Source organism: Idiotropiscis lumnitzeri, chromosome 11 (assembly GCF_059441095.1).
Source record: "Idiotropiscis lumnitzeri isolate Australia: NSW breed Sydney's pygmy pipehorse chromosome 11, RoL_Ilum_1.0, whole genome shotgun sequence".
NCBI lineage: Eukaryota > Metazoa > Chordata > Actinopteri > Syngnathiformes > Syngnathidae > Idiotropiscis > Idiotropiscis lumnitzeri.
Window position 1 is genome coordinate 6,366,300 of NC_142401.1, and position 21,268 is coordinate 6,387,567.

At 45.9% G+C, this 21,268-nt stretch overlaps 2 protein-coding genes across 2 annotated transcripts; one reads left to right on the forward strand and one right to left on the reverse strand.

The window, feature by feature from the left end:
- Positions 1–31: 31 nt before the first annotated feature.
- On the reverse strand, positions 32–12,608 carry matn4 (matrilin 4). The gene is made up of 17 exons (XM_088309116.1): positions 12,469–12,608; positions 6,752–6,845; positions 5,785–5,960; positions 5,485–5,643; positions 5,188–5,419; positions 4,416–4,538; positions 4,078–4,200; positions 3,864–3,986; positions 3,602–3,724; positions 2,609–2,731; positions 2,353–2,475; positions 2,179–2,276; positions 1,867–1,998; positions 1,458–1,641; positions 1,212–1,364; positions 1,005–1,109; positions 32–735 (listed from the first exon to the last, which is right to left on the reverse strand). Exons 2-17 carry the CDS (start codon positions 6,831–6,833, stop codon positions 677–679), a joined length of 2,118 nt encoding a protein of 705 aa, XP_088165242.1. The 5' UTR covers positions 6,834–6,845; positions 12,469–12,608; the 3' UTR covers positions 32–676.
- rbpjl (recombination signal binding protein for immunoglobulin kappa J region-like) lies at positions 10,459–21,071 on the forward strand. The gene is made up of 12 exons (XM_088309118.1): positions 10,459–10,644; positions 12,419–12,497; positions 13,624–13,737; positions 14,822–14,892; positions 14,982–15,088; positions 16,117–16,306; positions 16,516–16,653; positions 17,417–17,532; positions 18,474–18,614; positions 18,926–19,084; positions 19,324–19,427; positions 20,399–21,071. Exons 1-12 carry the CDS (start codon positions 10,587–10,589, stop codon positions 20,733–20,735), a joined length of 1,614 nt encoding a protein of 537 aa, XP_088165244.1. The 5' UTR covers positions 10,459–10,586; the 3' UTR covers positions 20,736–21,071.
- Positions 21,072–21,268: the final 197 nt, after the last annotated feature.

Sequence of the window (21,268 nt, forward strand, 5' to 3'; positions counted from 1 at the left end):
AAAAACAAAAATTTCATCGAAATGTTTTTCATTTACAAAAGTTACTTCTCACTCTTTGATCCACCCGCATGCAAAATTCATTCCCAACTTTCCTTTTCACGGTGGCAGCAAAAGTCACGTGGGAGGTTTGAATGGTTGTGGTCGTCGTCATGACAACCACCAAATGCAAAAGCGCCTCAAGAAAATTGTAAAAACAACAACGGGACTTCCTGTCCTACACACGCTAGAGAGAAAAGTTTTTATTCCTTTTTTTTCTTTATTTGTCCATGATGCTGCTCTCGTTGATATGATGTCGCGCTCTGATTTGTTGTCCTTGTTCCTGTTGTTGACGTTCTTACTGTTGCTCTCGATCTTCCCAGCTCATGTTGCTGTTGCTGCTGTTCTTGACCATGTGGTTCTTCTTCCGACTGTAGTTCTCAATTGTTGTCGTTCTTGTTCTCGTTCTGCTCGTTTTCTTGTTCTTGTTACCGTTCTTTCGGATGCTGATATTGCTCCTGTTCTTGTCGTCAGCCAGTCCTGCTGCTCTCTGTATTTTGTTTGGATGTTGTTGCTGCGATTGTTGTTTGTCCTCATCACTGCTGTCCTTGCCGCCGTTGTTGTCGTCGTCATCGTTGATCCTGCGGCGTCTCTGTTGCCACGGGTAGCGGGACTAAAGCGTCTTCCCGCTTCCTGCGCATCACTTCCTGTTAAGCAGCTGCTGCTCCAGCTGCCCCAGTCGGGCGCTCATCGCCGTCAGTGGACGCCGAGACGTTAAGGCGCAAAACCAATGAACAACGTTTTTGAGCTGGGCACCTTTACGGGAACCTTTCACACAGCCCGTCTGAGCCCGGGTTTTGTCGTGTTGCTTGCACTGCTACTTACAAGTTAGACAATTTCGACGGAGGAAGGGATTAGATGCTAACGTTGTAATTTTCTGATTGCATGGTGGCTGTATGAAAGTTTCTCCAGGGACTAATTCACTGGTCTGCGTAAAAGGGGAATGTGGCGTTGCGTGAAAAGGATATGCGACTGCGTGATGCGGTCCAAGTTGCTCATGGTGGCCTGCTGGAACTCCACCAGGTTTTCGCAGGCACACGGGTCCTTCACCTCAATCTCACCTTGACTTTCCTCTGCGGATGTCAACGCAAATCAGCCAGAAAAAAAACAAAGACAACCTTTTCACTGCCACTTTAACTGTTTGTTTTTTTTTTGTTTTGTTTTTGTTTGTGTACCTGGACACACGTTGAGTTTGAGGTTGAGAGCGATGGTGCTGATGGCGCTGAAGTCTGAGGCGTAGAAGAAATGCTTCTCCAGAGGCTCTGAGGCGATCTCGCGAAGCTCCTCCTCCAACGCTTTGCCCACGCCCACCGCGTACATGATGATGCCTGATGGCGAGCCCGCATCACAGTCAGAAGTCCGAAATGATATTTGGCAAAAAGCCAAATGGGAAGCGAAGAGAAAAAGCGTCCGGCTCTGACCGGCTTGTTTGGCCTTCTTGGCGAACTCGCTGATGTCGTCCTGCGAGCGTCCATCGGTGAACACAAGACCGATCTTGGGAATCCCGCGGGCCGGCGGTCTGGCGCCTTCCGCCTCCGAGAAGCTGTTCTCCAACATGTGCTCCAGCGCCAGGCCCGTCATCGTGCCCTTCTCCATGTACGCCATCTGCGCCCGATGCACACGCGACAAAAGAATACATGTCCTCTCTTCGTCTACATCAAAATAAAAAAAAAATCCTGCCTCCACGTACAACACTAAAATCTGTCTGCGCTCTTTATCTACATGTCAGAATAAAGCTTCTCTTGTTTGAAAATTAAACGCATCTTGTCTCCAGGAACTTCGTCCAGTGGCATCTCACAATAAAATCCCGTTACGTAAGAGGAAGTGGACCTTCATGACAGCAGCTTTGATGTCGTCTGCGTTGTGGAACTGGTCCAGCGTGAACTCGGTCCTGACCCGACTGGAGTACTGGACCAGGCCCACCCGGGTGCCGTGCCGCGACACGTCCAGCGTGTCCACCACCTGACGGAGGGACGGCCCACGTCAAAATGGCACCTTGGTCGAAATCAACGAGTCGACTTTGCCGACTCCCGAATCGTGAGAGGATTTAGAATCAAATTCATTGCCTTGTGTTGAAACTTTCCCACTACTTTGAAATATGAAGTTGAGAGAAGACTATAAAATGAGCAAGCGCACAATCACCTCGTTGACGAACTTCTTGACCAGCTCAAAGTTGTGAGGGCGGACGCTCTTGGAGCCGTCGATCAACAGCACCAGGTCGATGATGGCCGACTTGCACGCTAAGAGGCCGCAATGACCATAACGACAATTAGCGTGTGCGTGCGTGTGTGTGTGGGTGTGTGTATGTGTCCTTACTTCCACAGCTCTTGCCGTCATCCTGCAGGAGTTGTCCATCGGGACACATGCAGTAATACGAGCCCGGCGTACTCACGCAACGATGCTCGCAACCGTGCTCCAGCGAGTTACACATGTCCGATTCTGCACAAACCACATGTGTCGCGTCAGGAAATAGTTTTAGAACAGACAATAAAACAGTCAAATAAATGAATGTGCAAATCCGTCCATCGGCGAATTTGCAAATAAGTGGCTGATGTGGTAAACGTGTTCGTACGCGTGCACGTCTTCTTGTCGGGGTTGAGCGAGAAGCCTCGGTTGCAATCGCACGCGAAGGCGCCGGGCGAGCTCACGCAGATCTGCTCGCAGTCGTGTTTGCCTTCGGCGCACAGGTCGATGGCTGCCACACACACACACACACACACACACACACGCTTGTCGATTAATTGATGAATTGCTGCACCTCTCTGGCTTTGACTTGAGGAATGTGTTCCATCTGGTCACAATGTGAGACGGAAATGAGTAGACGACCCTTTTCGACACACACAATGAAGGGTGTACAACGTTGCACCTTATAAAAACAACAACTACATTATATATCAGAGAAAGAATTTGACTGTCTGTGCAATCATGATTTACTCTTTCATGCCTTGGCCACCAGGAGGCAGTATAATACAGACATGCGGAGACAAACTAAGAATTACACACCTACAGTACAATGATTTATTTTGCAGAGGATAAAGTGAAGATGACATGGTCGGTGTTCGTTGTTTTTGATTTAGTATTTAGTTTCATGTTTTTCCTTTTTTAGTGTGTCTTGTGCTCCGATTGCGTTCACCTGCGCTTGTCGTCTCACTCCCTAGTGTGAACCAATCATCTCCCTCAAACTCTTCGTGTCTTGTCCAGGTGTTCCTCGTTGTCTCGTTACTTTGTTTGTATTTAGTTCCCTGGTTGGTTTCACTTCCTGTCGGTCCAGTTGTTGCTGTCCGTGTCTGTTCTCCATGCCAGTCTTGGGTTCCCAAGTCAAGTCCTTGTTTTGTAGATCCCTGTTATTTTGTGATTTGGTATTTTTTGACTTTCCCAGTGTCTTGTTTGGCTTTTTATTTTCAATTAAATTCCATTTAAGTTACCTCTGCCTCACATTGCTTAAAGCGTTGTAAAACAAAACTGTTAACATGTCAATAGCATTTTTTAAAAATGTTAGCATGAAGCTAGCAGGCTGTTCTTGTATTGTGTGTGTGTGTGTGTGTGTGTGTGTGTGTGCGTCTACCCGTGCATGTCTTCTTGTCCGGGTTGAGCGTGAAGCCCTGATTGCAGTCGCACGTGAAAACGCCCGGAGAGCTCACACAAATCTGCGCACAGTCGTGTTTGCCATCGGCGCACAAGTCAATGGCTGTAACACACGCGCGCGCGCACACACAAAGAAACATTTGAGTTGAGCATTTGAGAAGCTAGTCAAACACCAAAAAGTCAAATGCGCCAAAAGTCAAACCAAAAACATTTGTGTGTGTGTGTGTGTGTGTGTGTGTCACCCTGGCAGGAGGCGCCATCGTCCATCAGCCGGTATCCGTCTTTGCAGCGACACTGGAATCCTTTGAGCACGCTCACACACTCGTGCTCGCATGTGTGATTACCAAAGGAACAAAAGTCCAACACTGAGCAACACAAAAAAACAGCATAGGAACATTTCAAGTTTTTGCAAAAGTATTGGGACATCTGCAGGAAGTGCCAAGCGTGAAGACTTACTGGTGCACGTCTTCTTGTCAAGGTTGAGCGCGAAACCTCGGTTGCAGTCGCACGTGAAGGCGCCGGGAGAGCTCACACAGATCTGCTCGCAGTCGTGTTTGCCTTCGGCGCACAGGTTGATGGCTGCCACACACACACACACACACACACATAAGCCAAAAATTAAAATTAAAAATTGTTCATCCTCATTTTATCTAAAATATACAATTTTCTCATCGTATTCAGACTTTAATTTGCGTCTCCTGAGAACAAGGAGAGAGGAGACTGATGATGATTGAAGATCGCCATTCTCACCATCAATATGGTGATTGTCTTATAATCTTCGTCATGGCGCTCACCTGTGCAGGTCTTGTCATCATCGTTGAGTGTGTAACCGGGCAGGCAGAGGCATTGGAAAGAACCTGGAGAACTTTCACAAATGTGCTCACAGCGGTGCTCGGACTCCACGCACAGATCCATGCCTGCAATAACAACAACGATGCCGTTGATATCATCACGATATCCCCGTTTTGTGAGGTGGTTGTCCAATTATCAATATAGCCGTCTCCATCCATCAATCCGTTATCCGCTCATAATCACACCTAGGGATAATTTAGAGCAGGGGTGTGCAAACTTTTTCATTGGTGGGCCACAATGGGTTCTAAAATTTGACTCAGGGGCCAGACCAGGAGCAGATGGATGGAGTGTTTTGGTAACCTCACCTCATTGGAGAAAAAAAATACATTTAATTTTAAATGAAAATGAACAAAAGCATTACAACAAAATATGTCTTTGACACGCCGCAGTATTTAGAAAATAAAACATTAACAAGGGTTATTCATTTAATTTTTCTCCAGTTTGGTGGGCCGGATTAAAACGTTTAACGGGCCGCATGTGGCCCCCGGGCCGTAGTTTGCCCACACCTGATTTAGAGTGTTCCATTAACCTACCGTTGCACATTTTTGGAATGTGGGAGGAAAACAAAGTAACGTGAGGAAACCCAAGCAGGCATGGGGAGAACATGAATGATTCATAATAATATCCTTGTCAAGGTATCACGTGTTGTGATGTCTTCATCAAAGTTGTCAAAGTAGTCGAAGAATCAATCTGTGACGGGTGCAGAAATCTCACCGCAGAGTTTATCCTGGAACTGAAGTCCAAACTGGTGGATGAGGTCAAAGGTCTCCACCAGGAAGACGTGGTCCTCGAAGGGCGGGGACGCCATGGCCCTGAGGGACGCCATGTCGGCCCGAGCCACGCCCACGGCAAAGATCTCGACGCCTTTCTGACGAGCCTCGGCTGCCACCTCCGCCACGCGGTCTTGAGGACGTCCGTCCGTCACGATCACCGCCACGTTGGGCACCTGACGGACGGGAGAAACGTTATCATAGAGCCGGCGTTCTGTGGTTGCATGCGTGCGTGTCTTACCAGGGGCCTGTCGCCTTGCTGCAGGCTGAAGGCGTTGTTGATGATGTAGCGGATAGCCAGACCCGTCATGGTGCCCTGCGCCAGCGGGATAATACGGTGGATGGCTTCTACCATGCTGGACATGGTGCCGTAAGAGTCCAATGAGAACTCGCTGCGGACCTGGAAATACCCAGAAAATGTTCTTGATGTAATGGTCGCGAAATGTGACGACACAACCAAATGGCCAAGTTACTTTCTTTACACCTCATGAGTATTCAAGAACACATTTTATTTATCCATCCAGAATGACCAAGCCCCCACCTGACTGGAATATTGAACCACGCCCACTCGGGTGGCGTTGAGTCCGACATCCAACGTGTCTAGGATGTCGATCATGAACTTCCGCATGCTCTCGAACTCGTGAGGCCGGACGCTGCGCGAGCTGTCGATCAGAAACACCAGGTCTACAGGCCCGGACTGGCACTTCTGCTCAGAACCTGCAGCAAGACACAATGGTAACTAAATACGTTTTTTTTTTTTAAAGCATTTGGACTGAAATGTTTGTTTCTTTGTTTTTCTTGTTTCCTTGTATCACTGTTATTGCTCTCAGAGTATCATTAGAATACTGTTGTCAAAATACATTATTTTTATTCTACAATTATTGTGACATTATCATTGTGATCAAAGTGTTTTAAAGTAGTTTGGTATTATTTTCAACATATTCTGAAATTTTCATCAAAGTATCACAATATAATGGCTATCATAGTATCGTGAAATTGTCGTCAAAGGTATCCTGGATATTACTGTTGTCAAAAATGTTGTGATGTTGTGAAGGTATGGCGATGACATTATGCGGGCGCCCCCTGCTGGCTCTCGTGTGACAATTCCAGACAAACAGGAAGTGACTTATCGAGGAAGAATGTGCTGACATTGAACTGGACGCTGATCACTGAGCAGAATGCGATTGTCCGCTTTTCCCAGAGGCAACAAATCCTTGTGTGCTGGGGAAACGTTTAGGTTTTTTTTTTAGTTTTTTTTTTATGGGGTTACAAGCCCATCTCAACGTCTCACTGTGGAGACTTCCAGAGATACGTGTATATATATATATATATATATATATATATATATATATATATATATGAATATATATAAATATATATATATGAATATATGTATCTGTATATTTATATAAATTACATACGCATATGTCCTAAAATTGCATAATACTCGTATATGATTTATAAAATTGCACATAATGAAAATTTGAATGGAATAAATCTGTTCTGACCTGCTTTGGGCCGGGCGGTGGCAAGGGCAGCCATGTTGAGCAGCACCAAGGAGACAACTGCACCCACACGACTCATCGCCATGATGACAGCTGACTGTAACAAAAAGTGTCATCGAAGTTATGTGTAAAGGTATTGTGATGCCCATATTTGGACAGAAAGTAGGAAGTAGAAAGTGCTGGAAAAGTGGTGTTTGGGCAAAGGGATTGGTACACAGGTGTGTTGAGACATCTGTAATGAACGAGAGGGAAGAAAATGTGTCAAAAATTTGGAGAAACGTTTTCCCGGATGGCCTCTTTCTACCACTGCCGTTGTCTCAGTCGTCAACATCGAAAAATATTTTGGGTTTTCTGCTGATGATTAGAGGCTGGGGGTTCCAGACATCTACGGCGAACATTCCGGTCCCGCCACCTCGTAAAGAGAAACCCGAAAACAGCTGGCGCAGGAACGCAGCAAAGCTCCTGAGCGTAGCTTCATGGCAGCAGATGACATACGTGAGCCGTCTCAGACACGACAACAAAGAGCGCTTGTCCGTCCGCTTGTCTGCTTCTCGGCTCACATCTGCGCACACTTCCCGGCCGCCAAGTCTTGCTTCCTGCCGGCCCCTTCAGTCGCTCAGCCAAAGTTCTGCTTCGACTCGGAACGGGCCGCCGACACAAAAGTCCACCAAAGTCATTTGCATGAGAAGATGACTTCCTCGCATAAACAGTCAACTAGAACTAGAACCAAATCCAGAACCAAAAACACAACCAGGAACAGAGATTTTTTTTTTGTTTCCTTAAAACAATGATGGACTTTTTCCGATTTTTCCGACGACTGTTACAGACCAGACCAGGAACTGAATCATCCTCAATTGATGTGCGATTTCTGCACCGTCAATTTAAAACCATTTCCTGTTACAGCTCCTTCCATGTCCGTGCACAAATTCTTGAGCATATTGATTTCTCAACAGCGTTTTTATGTCATTTTCAGTCTCGGTTGTAGCCAGTCTGCGAAAAGCTCTAAATCCACATTTCATCTGTAAGGTTGGAATTGTTACTCATTTACTGCCATTGACGACTAAAGACGTCAAACATCCATTTTATTTACTCGGCACGGAGTGGATGAGTTTTAAATGTTCTCGTGTAATCTGTCTATTCAGGTGCTACTCAAATATGTGTCTGGGTCATGTTAAAAAATCGCAGTGAAATGTAAACCTATCATACTGAGATATTATTTTCGGGATGGTCGATGGAAACAGTGAAGTTCACTTGCTGCGCAGCTTATATGACTCCATAATAGGATATCCAGACGTAAAAAAAAAAAATATATATATATATATATATGATAACGGTGTTTTCATCTTAAAAAAAAAGTTGTCAGTCATGGAGGCGGCACAATATGGCTGCCGGCGGCCTTCTGCCGACTGGCAATTCAGGTTATTACGGGATGGCGTGGCGGGAATGCGTATTTGTTTTTGCAATTCAAAAATGTCTAGTTGGCTGCTAATATTGCCAACCGAAATGAATTTTTCCTTGAAAAACGTTTTAAACCAAAAAAATACATCTCAAAAATTACAGCCAATTTGGGAAAACCAACCAAACCATCGAATACCCCAAAAATCCTCAAACCTTTCTGGTCACGTAAATGTCTCTCAATTAATTATTACAATTATGATTGTTCGTTGCAGTCCTGCTCGGAAGCGTAAATTCACACTAGAATGCCAAAATGCATTTGGCCTCATGCGTCCCCTTTCAAAACACATCCGGGCGTTACAATTGCAACAGAAACACACGGCAGTGACTTTCATTCATCATCTAACGCCACATGTGTGTGCACGTGTGTGCGGAGCACAAAGAGGCCTCAGAAAGACCCCCCTCCCCTCAGTGACCCCCTTCCTGTCTGGCCCCCCCTGACGCCACATGCCAAAGTGCTACCGTCCTGCGGAGCACACTCACACTTTCATTTATCGTCAAAGACAATCTTTCAGGCAAAAAAAAAAAAAAAGAAATCCAAAGTCAGCGAGATTATTTTTCCTTTTCCTGTTTCGCCCGATCAAAGCAATCGTTTCATCGCTTCACCTGTACGGTCCACAAAATGAAAATCCAGAGACAGAAAATTTGAGCATACTTGATTCATTCTTTCAGCCTTCAACTGCATCGTCCGCTAGATAAAAAGCACAATTTAGCAGCGGCAGGCGGTCAAGACCTGCAAGGCCTTCTCTGCTGGCCTAAGATAATCAATTAATCATGATCATGTTCTTCACACTGATGTCATATTATATCTCAGTGTTATATTTTTAGGTGAGAATTTTTATCCAATCAGAATTCAACTAGCTCGTGTTGCTAGGCAGATTTCACAATATCAGGCGGACGCCTTCAGACCCTATCGTATGGGTGTCTGTTCTGGGTCTCAGGGGGGCTTTTACAGTTGATAGACAGTTGCGATAGCCAATCAGATCACAATTTGATTTCAGTGAGCCTTCTCGTTGGCCTTACGCTGAAGGTGATGAACGCGTTTTGTGATTGGATACTCACTCGTGAGGGGGCGGCGCTATGTGGAATCAACACAACCGGAAGTCGTAACTGGCAACTGTTGGAAAATTTAAAATGTATTCTTGCTTTTTTTAAAATGGCACAATGGCCGAAGGAGGATAAAGTGTGAATTTAATTGCAGATACACTTGCGAGGCCATTTTGAAGGCAGACATTATCGAGAGAAGCTAGATCGTCCAACACTCACTCTAGTAGTGCGTAAGTGTCTTTTCTGTATATTATTTCTCCCGCCGTGTTGTCATAAATGATGGTAATATGATGTAGATTTGTTGAAGTCGTACTAAGTAGGACTTAACTGAAGGTGATATGCACGGCCCGTCACTGTACTAAACTCATTCCCACCGCCCAAAAGACTAAAAAGGGCTGTTAGCAAACGACGTCGCCATCGATCAAGTGCGCTTTCCAAGAAATTGCAACAATACACGAAAGTAAAGACGGGGGGGAAGAAGAAGAGGACGTTGTGTTCTCTGCGGGTTCAGAGGTGAGCGCCGTTTGTTGACATTGGCACGGGCGGGCGACGAGACGAGCAAGACCGGCGTCTGCCTGACATCCGCGCGCTAACAACAAACCTTTGCATTCACCCGTTGAAGCCGGGACCCCCGTCGCCACGGAAACCCAGCTTCTGTGCTTCACAAGAGGGGCCCGGGGGCCCTCGACCGCAGCCGCCAGCAAGCCTCGCGCCCACATAATCCTAAAGTCGCCCATTCAAACGCCAACGGAATGCCGCTTAAATCCTAACGTGTGATATAGTCGCATTTCGCTGAAGCGCTAATGAGAGGTGCGAAAAGTAATCGGCAAAAAATCGATTAGCGCGTTCTTGTTTTGGTTCTGATTCAGATTCTTGTCTTGGTTTTGGTTTTTGTTGTGATTCTGTTTATGTTGGGCGCTCGCAAGCTTTTCGGGCGTTGCTTGTTGGTGCTTTGTGTTGTTTGTTGAGTTGTTTAAGCTAACGGTCGTCATGTTGCCGTGACGACATGGCCCTCAGCTTTGTGGCGGCTGGTCTCGTTCCTTTTTGTAGTACAAACTTTCTTAACCATCGCCACAGAAAAGTTGGGAAAGTTCTTAGTTGTGTTTGACCAGAAGGAACGGCGTGAGAAGCTGACAGCTGACTATCTACTGTATGTTTGCACGCACGCACACTTGCTTGTTAATGATCAACTTTGGAGCGAAGGTGCGAGCAAGCAAGACGACGGGAAGAAGAAGAACCACAAAGTCTTGAAGGACGGCTGCAAATCCTTCAGAAGCTTCAGAACTTTCTTCTTCTTTTTTTTCTTCTTGGTGTGACGTGAGGTAGGACGCGTCAAATGGAGGTGGCCGCCATGATTGGCCAGCTGGCGGCCGCCATGGAAGACGGACTCCAAGGTGGGATCACAAGTCGCCGTCGGCTCTTGGAGCGTCTCGCTAAGTGTCTTCATGACTGTTTTACTGCACGTCTCTCTCACTGTCTCACGGGATGTCTTCATGCCTGTCTCACTTTGGGTCTTTCTCGCTGTCTCACGACGTCTTCATGACTGTCTTACTGCATGTCTCTCTCGCTGTCTTGCGGCATGCACGTCTCTCTTGCTGTCTGACAGCATGTCTTCATGAATGTCTCATTGCGCGTCTCTCTCTCTGTCTCACAACATCTTTATGACTGTCTCGCTGCACGTCTCTCTCACTGTCTCACGGCATGTCTTCATGAATGTCTCACTACGTGTCTCTCTCACTGTCTCACGGCATGTCTTCATGAATGTCTCACTACGTGTCTCTCTCACTGTATCACAGCGTGTCTTCTTGACTGTCTCACTGCACGTCTCTCACTGTCTTGTGGAATGTCTTCATGACTGTCTCACTGCACGTCTTTCTCACTGTCTCACGGCATGTCTTCATGCCTGTCTCACCGCGGGTCTCTCTCGCTGTCTCACGACATCTTCATGACTGTCTTACTGCACACGTCTCTCTCACTGCCTCACGGCATGTCTTCATGACTGTCTCACTACGTGTCTCTCTCGCTGTCTCGCAGCATGACCTCTTGACTGTCTCACTTCAGGTCTCTCTCACTGTCTCGCGACATGTCTTCATGACTGTCTCACAACGCGTCTCTCTCTCGTGGTCTCACAGGATGTCTTCTGGACTGTCTTACTCCGTGTCTCTCTTGCTATCTTACTGAATTTCTGTCTCACGGCATGTCCCTTTCATGGTCTCACAGCTTATGGTTTAGTCTCATGTTTCTCTCGCATCATGTCAGAATGTCTCACAGCCAGCTTTATCGCCGCACGTCCTGCTCACTGTCTCACTGCACATCTCACAGCACGTCTTCATGACTGTCTCACAGCATGCCTAATTTCATTCTTGCGTTGTCTGCCTTCCCACGTGTCTCACATCCTCACAGCATGTTTTTATGCCTAGCCTTGCGTCGCTGCATGCCCATCTGTCAGATTCACTGTCGTATTGTCACGGCCTCCCAGTTGTGTCGCGTCCTTCCGCATGTCTCACTGCGCGTGCAGTCTTAAAGCTACAGTCAGTAATGAGAGGCCTCGTTGTGTGTGTTTGCCGTCGGACTGAGGTTGTCACCTCCAGGTCACCTTGTGAACCCAACAGTCTATGAATGTTTGAACGCGTCGCGCTGAATCACTGCTGACTAGCAAATCTTTAGTCATTGAGTCATGTGCGTCAATCGTGTTTCAGATTATTTCATGAAAAAAAAAATCATGATAATTGCATTTGTTTATTTAACAACAGATTGACAGAAAGTGCAAAATGCACAAGCAAGAGCTGGTGGTTCAATTCCTGGAATTTGTTATAACATCAATCAGAAACAGAAAATCTGCAAAAATCTTTGCAGTGGAGGGGTTGAGATTTGGAGGATTTGGACTAATTTTAAGTTATCTCTTTTTTCTCTCTCAGATTGCTGAAACCTCCGACATCCAAATTGGCTCCATTTCATTTTGTTTTCACAAATACATCCTCACTCTGGTTCTGTTATGTTTTCAAATTGTTGACCAAGAAAAAAATTAAAAAATTGGCTTGCTCTCTTCCACGATGATGAAATAAATGTACGAAGTGCTTCCTGAAAAGTGATTTTGGAGATGTGAGAATTCCGCCCGACACCAAGTCCACAACACCGAAATGTTTTCCCTTCCGAAATGTGTTTCAGAAATTTCTCTGCATCAGTCCACTCACTTCCAAACCGACGCGGTCACTCACCTGCTGGACGGGCACGTGGGCTGGGACAGGTGGGAAAAACGTCCTGTTCCACACACACACACTCACACACACCCCCACACGCAGTCACACCAACAGGCGGGCACGGGCAAGGTCCGGTTTGGCTCGGAGGAAGGTGCGGAAGATTTATCCAAGCGTGCTGCGCAGGCTGTCTGTGCGAAGGCCGGGGGTGCGCGTGCTGGAATGTAGCGGCGGACGAGGGGCGACGAGCCGTTATAAGAGCGGCCCACCCTCACACACGCGTGCACATGCACGCACGCACATGCCCCACCTTTTAAAAAAACTGACCTTTTGCTTTGTCCTAGGAACGTTTTTTTTTTTAATGCTCGGTATCTATTTCTCCACATTTTGCAACAATGACCACTTTTTAAAATGATGATGAAAAAAAGTACAGGAAAGCTGAACCTCACGGTCATCACTATTTTCGGGGTCTCCTGAAAAGTGACGATTTTGGAGTTACAAGGTTTCGGCCTGACGCAATGTAAATCCAACAGAATCTTTTTTTTCAGTGTTGTAAATTGTGTAATATTTTAGCTCTGCGTGTAAAATTTGAAAGAGCAGCATTATTAGACGGCTCTTTTAAAAGCAATTCCTGTGAAGTCTTTCCTGGGAATTTGGCCGTCCGCTCCCGTCCCCGTTTTTTGTTGAGTGTCCCACTGTGAAATAGTTAACCTTTCACCCTTCAGGAGGGGAAAGTCTAATTTGGAGAGTTCTGGCACCTTAGTGACTGACCACACACACACACACACACACACACACGCACACACCCCCACTTACAATTGTACACGCTCAGGCTGCGACAATGTCCAGCATCCCAGCAGGGTTTGCTCCCGCTAAGAATGCAAAGGTCAAGCAGGAGCCCGCGTGTGTGCGTGAGCACGAGAATGTTCTCAGGACACCAAGCAGACGCCGACTGAAAACAGCCCGTCAACTCAAGTTTACAAAACGTTCTTGTTTGGGTTCCTAGTGCACAAAGAACATGTCACAAAGACGCGCTTGGATGAGTTTGGTGCGGAGCAATGCATCCCATCAGCGAGCTCTGACCTCACGCTTGGTCAAAAATAAAGTCAAAGTTCCTCCAGTTACATGAATATACATACCTAGAGTGCAGATGACGACTCTCTTTTATCCAATCAGACGAGTGGAGCCAGCCTGCCCATCATTTGCACCTCGGGGCGGAGCGCTCAACGATCAGAGCATCGTCATATTGCACGCCAAAGTCGCTCAGAAGTCTTACGGCAACGAGAAAAGGTGCACACACACACAAACATGTCCATTCATGTGTTCATCGTCGTTCAAGTAGTCATTGTATGCATCGCCGCAATTCATCATTGTTGTTATTGTCAATTGTGTCGCTTGAAGAGTTCATTGTTTGAATTGTTTCAATTTGCATGTTCGTTACGTCCAAATCTTGATCATTCATGTTTTCACCATGTGCATTTAGTGATTCATCAAGTCGATTCGTGTCTATTCATGTTCTTGTCCGTGGATGTTAATCATGTCCATTCATGTGTTCATCATGTCAATTTATATCTATATTAGTGTTCAAGTCCATTAATTTCATTTATTCCTATTCATGTTGTCATCATGTCCGTTAGAGTTTTAAGTTATCATGTTGATTCATTTCTACTCATTAATGTGTGCTCATTATGTCCATTCATGTTCACCATATCATTCATGCGTTCATGTCCATTCATGAGTTCAGGTGCTAATTATGTGTTCACCGTGGTCATTTGTTCTGTCATTATGCTCACTCATGTGCTCATCATGCCAAATACGTGTCTATTCATGTGGTCATTATGTCAGATCATATGTTCATCCCGTCATTTTGTTTCTATTCATGTGTTCATCCCCTTGCAAGTGACACTCATGTCTGTTTTACATGTTCACTGTGTCAATTCATGTATTCATCATGTCAGTTTTTTTGTGTGTTTACGTCATTTCATGTGTCACTCTGTCAAGATCTGAGTTTTTTTACTTTTGCCTTGTTTTGAGTATTTGGTTTTGTTTCAAGTTGTGTCCTGTCACGTCACCGTGTTTCTTTTTTTCCAAGTCTTGTCCCTTTGTTGGGTTTCTCCACGTGTTCTCTACCAATCAGGTCCCTCCAGCCACTCGGGTCTCGTCCAGGTGTACCTCATTGTCCTGTCAATTAGATTTTTTGGACTTTGTTTAGTGTTTGGATTTTTACACAAGCCTCATTTGTCTTTTACTAATAATTCCTGCCTGCAGTGGGATTCCCCACATTTGCCACAAAAACCAGAACACACTCATCTATTCATTATGTCCACTCATAAGTTCATCAAGGTGATTTGCGTCCATTCATGTGCGTCTTCAGGTTCTTCTGTCCTCCGCCGTGCGTTTACATCGGCGCTGATATTTGGAGGCTGATGCAGGACCTTCTTAAAGGTGAATGCGTTTGTTCGTCTGAGGAGACGGCCGCCCCGTCATCGCCGCGTGCGTCTGACTTCCTGTCTGACTTCCTGTGTCGTGTCCAGTGGGCGTGTGCGCAGTCGGCGGCGTGCGTGGCTACATGTGCGTGGACAGTGCCGCGCTGACACACAACGACGCACACAAGCTCAACTTTGAAACGCTCCCCAACATGGTCAAACTGTTCATGTCCATTCTTGCGTGAATCATGTCATTTTATTTCTTCATGTGTTCATTATGTCCATTCATGGGTTCATGTCAGTCGTGTGTTCATGTGTCAGTTGTCCATTTGTGTCTTACGTCAATTCATATCTTAGTCATATCACTTAATTTGTTCATCCGTGTCTATTAATGTGTTCATGTCCTTGGTTGTGCCACTTGGCTCCGTATATTCATGTCATCACCATTCTGTTCACCTGGTTCCTGTCGATTCATCTAAATTCAATAGTGTTCCTAATGTAATGAAAATTAGCAAGTGGCTACATCACAAGTTCTTTTGTTCTCACATGCCGATCTGGTTACGAGCAAGCTTATAAACTTTGAAATCACGATGAAACACGAACGAAACCGTTCTAACACGTTAGCATCTTTGTTGTAACATTAGCCACCGTACGCTTACACAACTGTTAGCTACATTAGCAACAGTTCTAACATTTCCTTTGTAATTGAATGAATTCACATCACTTATGTTAGCAATGTTAGTCACATGTCACAAATGTCATAGGTGTTAGCGACATGTGGATAACCCCAGTCACATTGCTTAGCAATTTTAGTCACGTCAGCAACATTAGCCGTATTTGCTACATCAGAGACTGGCCAGTAATGTTGGCAATGTCAAAATTGCTAATATTAGTGATGTTAGAACATTAGCGACTTTGATATTAGAAATGTCAACAAAGTTGACAGCACTGGCCGAATAAAAATTGACTTGTGACTAGTCTATTTTAAATCAAATGAAATCACATAAAGGATGTTAGCGATCCTAGTGCCACATGACCAACATCGACAATGTCAAAGATGTTAGTCACGTGACTAACCTTTGTCTTTTTTTTTTTTAAGCAATACAAACAATGGTCGTCACTGTTCGTGACATTTGCGGCATTAGCCACGTTAGCATCTTCAGACCACGCCCGCATCATTAGTATAGTTAGCATTGTTATGCTAATTGCCAGTGTTGTTGTTTGTGTCACATGACTTTTCCAGAGTGGGATGTTGGCGTGTGCCAAGTCTTTGTTCATCTCGGACCAGGACAAAAGGAAGCACTTCCGTCTCCTACTGAGACTCTTCCTGGAAGTGGGCTCCGGTAGACAGGAAGTGGGCTCCTTCCATAGCCGTCTGATCAAAGTGATCTCCAAACCGTCACAGAAGAGACAAACCATGAAGAATGCAGACCGTCAGTACACATGACATTCTACTTGCCGTCAACTACTTCCTATGTGTGCGTGTCACATGGTATGTGTCATTCTATTTATGTGTTTGTGTGTGTCTTTGTTTGTGTGTTTGTGTGTGTATGTGTGTATCACATTTGTTTGTGTTTGTTTCTCTGTGTGCATGGTCGTGTGTTTGTGCGTGTTTTATGTGCGTGTCTGTTACACACTTCAGTGTGCATTTCAGCATGTTCCCGTGTCGCGTTGTTCAACCGTCTGCGCTCTCAGACAGTCAGCACTCGCTACCTGGCCGTGGAGGGCGGGGCCTTTGTTGCCAGCGCCCGACAATGGACCGCCTTCACCATCACGCTTGGTGTGTTAGCCATATTAGCAACGTCAGCTACAGTAGCAAGTTTCGCTTCATTAGCATTGTTGCTAGTGTGGTGATAATTGCGAACACAGTATCACAAATTTTAAAGTTTTTTTTTTTTTTTTTTTTTAAGTTTATTCATCCACATTAGGCAATTAACTAGAATGTGACAATGCATCCCAAAAACTATTTTTGAGTTAACTAGTTACCTTTCACTTCAGTCGCGTTAGTGACGTCAGTGATATTGGCGCCATCTGAGATATTAGCAAAGAAGTAAGGAGGCAAAGGGAAGAGTGACGGAGCACGGAAAGAAGGAAATGAAGACGAGATTATAAAAGTGCAAGGGAAGAAAAGTGAAGGAGGACGTGAAGAAGTCAACGACCACCCAGTTTACATGTGTCTGTTGTGTGGGCACGCGTATGTGCGTATGCATGCGCGTTTCATCGTGGACTACGTGCGAGTGCACGTGTGTGCGTGTGTTTGTTTAACTCCCACCTCGGACCACCCGGCAGCGCCGCAAACTCGTCCGTCCATCACTTCCTTTGCCAGCACGCTCCGTTTACACGCATACATACGTACACGTGCCAGGTGGTTGTGCACGTTCAACTTCCAAATACGCGTGTGCGCGCACACTCTTACGTTTGTCTGTGCATGCGTGTGTGCGTGTGTTTCATGAGTGTTTGTGTGTGCTTGTCACTGTGTGTGTTTCTGTATCTGTGAATGCGTGTGTTGGTGAGTGTGTGCACGCGCGTGTGCGTGCGTGTAGTGGAGGAGCAACGTGCTGAGCATCAAGGTGACTTTGTGCTGAGTGAAGGATTCGTCTGTTACGGTTCTGTGGTCCAACTAGTGTGCACCGAGTCTGGACTCACTCTGCCCCCTATGGTAACACGCACACACACGCACGCACGCGCACACAAAATGTATTTAATATTTCCGAGTTCACAAGTTGGGTTTGCTGCGTGATGCTCTGATGTGAAATTATGATGTCGTACAATGACATCACGTGGACGTCACATTATGTTTATAATAATGTAAAATTATTTTTAGTTGGTTTTAAATTGTCCTTAGAGCAGGTTTGTAGCTTTTTTTAAGCACAATCTTTTTAAACGTGGAGTTTTGTCAGGTGCAGGGTTAAAAAAATAGTCTCTATATATTGTGAAAAAAAAGGAAAGTAAAATTCTTAAGGAACATTTAAATTTTCTTTATTCTGTACAGATGTACAGCAATCCCGAAAGAAATGTTTAAAATGAATGCCGACAGCTCATTTATGATCGTAGGTGACAAAAACAAAACAGACATGGACTTTTTCATTATAATTTGTTAGTTTTAGTTTTTACAAAAGATGTATTTCAGCTCTTGCCATTCAAGAAGCCCTTTTCTTCCTGCACTCATTTGCTGAGTTTTTTTTTTTTTTAAATTTTATTTTTATTTTAAGTTCTTGTCCGTCAGCTATCCTGGACTTTGCTACGTTGCTTTTGTGTCCGGAAGCAGACCTCCGTCACGCTGACGATTCAGCAGGGCAGCGGCCAGGCCTCGGAAACCAAAACACACACTTGCGCACACCAATCCCGCTAGCGTCGGGTTGCTACGACAACACTGAAATACGCATCAGCTGCGTTTTTGAGGAGCAGAAAGAGTGAGGACAGCATTTCCACCGAAAGTAGTTACAGCTGTGCCTTCACATAAACATTGAAATATTACTGGACACAAATTTTTGCAGCCCCACATATATCATGTCCAAAACAAAAATATGTTTTCTTCTTATTTTGTTACACCGAGGTGGTGCGCTAACAAAGCCCGAATGTCCATTTTTTTTTTTTCAGGTAATCCGCAAAGTGAACAAGCAGCACGCCGTCTTGTCGGTGGACGAGCCGGTGTCGCAGCTGCACAAATGCGCCCTAGAGATGCACGACGCGCCACACGCCTTCCTGGCCGTCGCCAACGACGCCGTGGTGCTGCACCAGGTCACCGCCAGACCAACTTTTTTTTTTCTTTTTTTTTTTTTACCTCATTTGTCAGGAACATTTACAGTGCCACCTAGAGTTTAATTTTGGGTTAGCCCTTTCCCTCGTCCTCACCTTTAACCGTAAGGAATGAGTGAATGATTTGTTGAATGTTTTTTTGTTTGTTTTTTCCTTGCCCTTTTGGATGTTAAGATCAGGGGATGTTGTTGATATTTGTCAGCTGTTGGCATGTTTCTGTGAGGGCTACAGCGTATAAATCAGTTTGACTTGATTTGACGAAAGCTTTAACATGGCTCTCGATCTTTTCCCAGGCCACGTCCAGCACGAGGGAGGCCGGCCGAGTGCTGCTGAACGACGGCTCGTGCTGGACCGTCATCGGTGTGGAGGTGGTCGAATTCGGCTTCTGCCAGGCAGACGCCGCATGCGTTCGGACGCCCATCACGCCTTTTCCCGACGTCACCGGGCTGGAAGTCAGTCAGATGTTTGCTCATTCGCTCATTCAAAATTCACATCTTTGTATTCATGCGCTCGTTATGCTTCATGAATGTTTCAGTGCTGCGCATTCATTCGCACTATGTAAATACTTCACATCATTCATTCACACGTTCAACATTTAGCCCTCAATTTGTCACTCACAACCTGAACTGGTCGTAGTCCATGTGCATTCTTTCATTCATTTATTCACACAGCTTTTCTCATTGTGTCAAAGGTCAGCGGTGGAGGTCACGCAGCCACATTGGAACTGCACGGAGAGAACTTGGGGCCGCACCTCAAAGTCTGCTTTGGCTGCAGCGAAGCTGACACCGTCTTCAAGTACGCTTGCTAGGAAATAAATATATATATATATATATATATATATATATATATAGAGAGAGAGAGAGAGAGAGAGAGAGAATTTTTTATATATAATTTTATTTATATTTATCGTGTACAGTTTGATAGTTGAACATGAGCTTGAAACCTACCTTGCTAATTCTCTTAAAATACACTTTGAAAGATGCGCTTTGAAATTGACCACTCTGATGTCAACCCGACATTGCTGCGTGGGCGCCTGCAATGTCAAGGTTGCATCTGACGGACGCGAGCCGAGTGGGCGCCACCAAGACGCCGGCGGAAAAATACAAAGACTATCTTGCATCCTCCGCAGGAGGCCCACATGATGCCGCTCCAGGCCGACGCCCCCTGCCCCCCTTGGGGGGGGGGATCGAGGGTGCTGACAAATGAACGGACAGTTGGCGTCCGTCCAGCCACAATGTGGACCTTGTGGCTCCGCTGCAGCCAATTAGGAACCCGAGAGCAGCTGAGGCGGGAACGCCCTCACCGGCGAGTGTGAGCCAAATCCAATCTCACCCTCGCCCCCTCCCCGCCCGCCGAGTCACTCGCTCGACCACACACAACCTGACTTAGGAAGCTCAATTTGAAAGCCTTCTTTGGAACCTTAATTCTGGTCTCCAAACCCTCATTTGGGACTTAAATGCTTTCTTGAAACCTTAACCCTGCCTTGAAACCCTAACTTGTATCGCTAAGCCAAACCAAAGTCTGAAACACCAACTCTGGCTTACGACTCCGATTTTAAACCCTTATTTGAAACCGTACCACAGGCTTCAAACCCTCATGTTAGATGTGTAATACCTGAACGTACCCAGACTTAGAACCCAACTCTGAACCCTATCTCTGACTTGAAACTCTACTTTAAAATACGTATTGTAGCTATTTTGAGGAACCCCACCCCTGGGTTGACACCCTAATTTTAAACCCTGTTGTTCTGTTGATCTGGCGTGCAGGTCTACCAAGTGCCTGGTTTGCGTGGTTCCCGATGTGTGTGGATTGCGATGCAGTTGTCGCATCAACGGCGGTTGTCACGGCGGCGCGGTGACCATGCCGATCTCCCTGCGGCGCCCATGCGACGGCGTCATCTACCGCACGGCCTTCAGCTTCACGTACACGCCGGAGCTTGAGCGACCGCGCTTCCCGACGTCATCCACAGGGGGCGCGCTTGCCCGCGGACACGCCCACGACGCCCGCGGCACAGTGACGGCTGCGCGCCACGATGACGCCCTGCTGGACAGCATTCACCATGAGTTCACCAGGACCAACTTCCACCTCTTCATGCAGCCTTGAGAACCTCCGTTGGGAAGCTAATTTGAAACCTTCACCTGGGTTTTTTACAGACAAACCTTTGTTTGACACGCTATTTTGAAAGCTTAAAACTGGCAACGCAATACTGGGGTTTGAACCTCATTTCAGATTTTAAACTCTTTGGCCAAAAAGTCAGAAAGTCTCAGTCTTGTTCAGATCGAACGGTGGTTTGCCAATCTTTGCCTGAAAGCCTAACACAGGCTTGGAACCCTAACACCTTTTTGAAATCCTCCCCTGGAGCATGACGTATCTTTGCATGTGATGTATCATCTCCCTACCAACACAAATAAAACACCAAATGGCAAAATTTGTGCGTGCGATACAGCCCCACCTCGTCTTTCGGGGCTGCATGTGGCGACGTTCATGTCAACAAGTGCGAGTATGCGTCTAAGCTGGAAGCTGTCAATCATTTCTTCCCAAGATGAACAAGCAGCAGCGATGAGTGATCGTTTTGAATAAGTTCCTTTCCAGACGTGAAACCCAAACTGAAAATCATACTGTGACACCTGAACTCT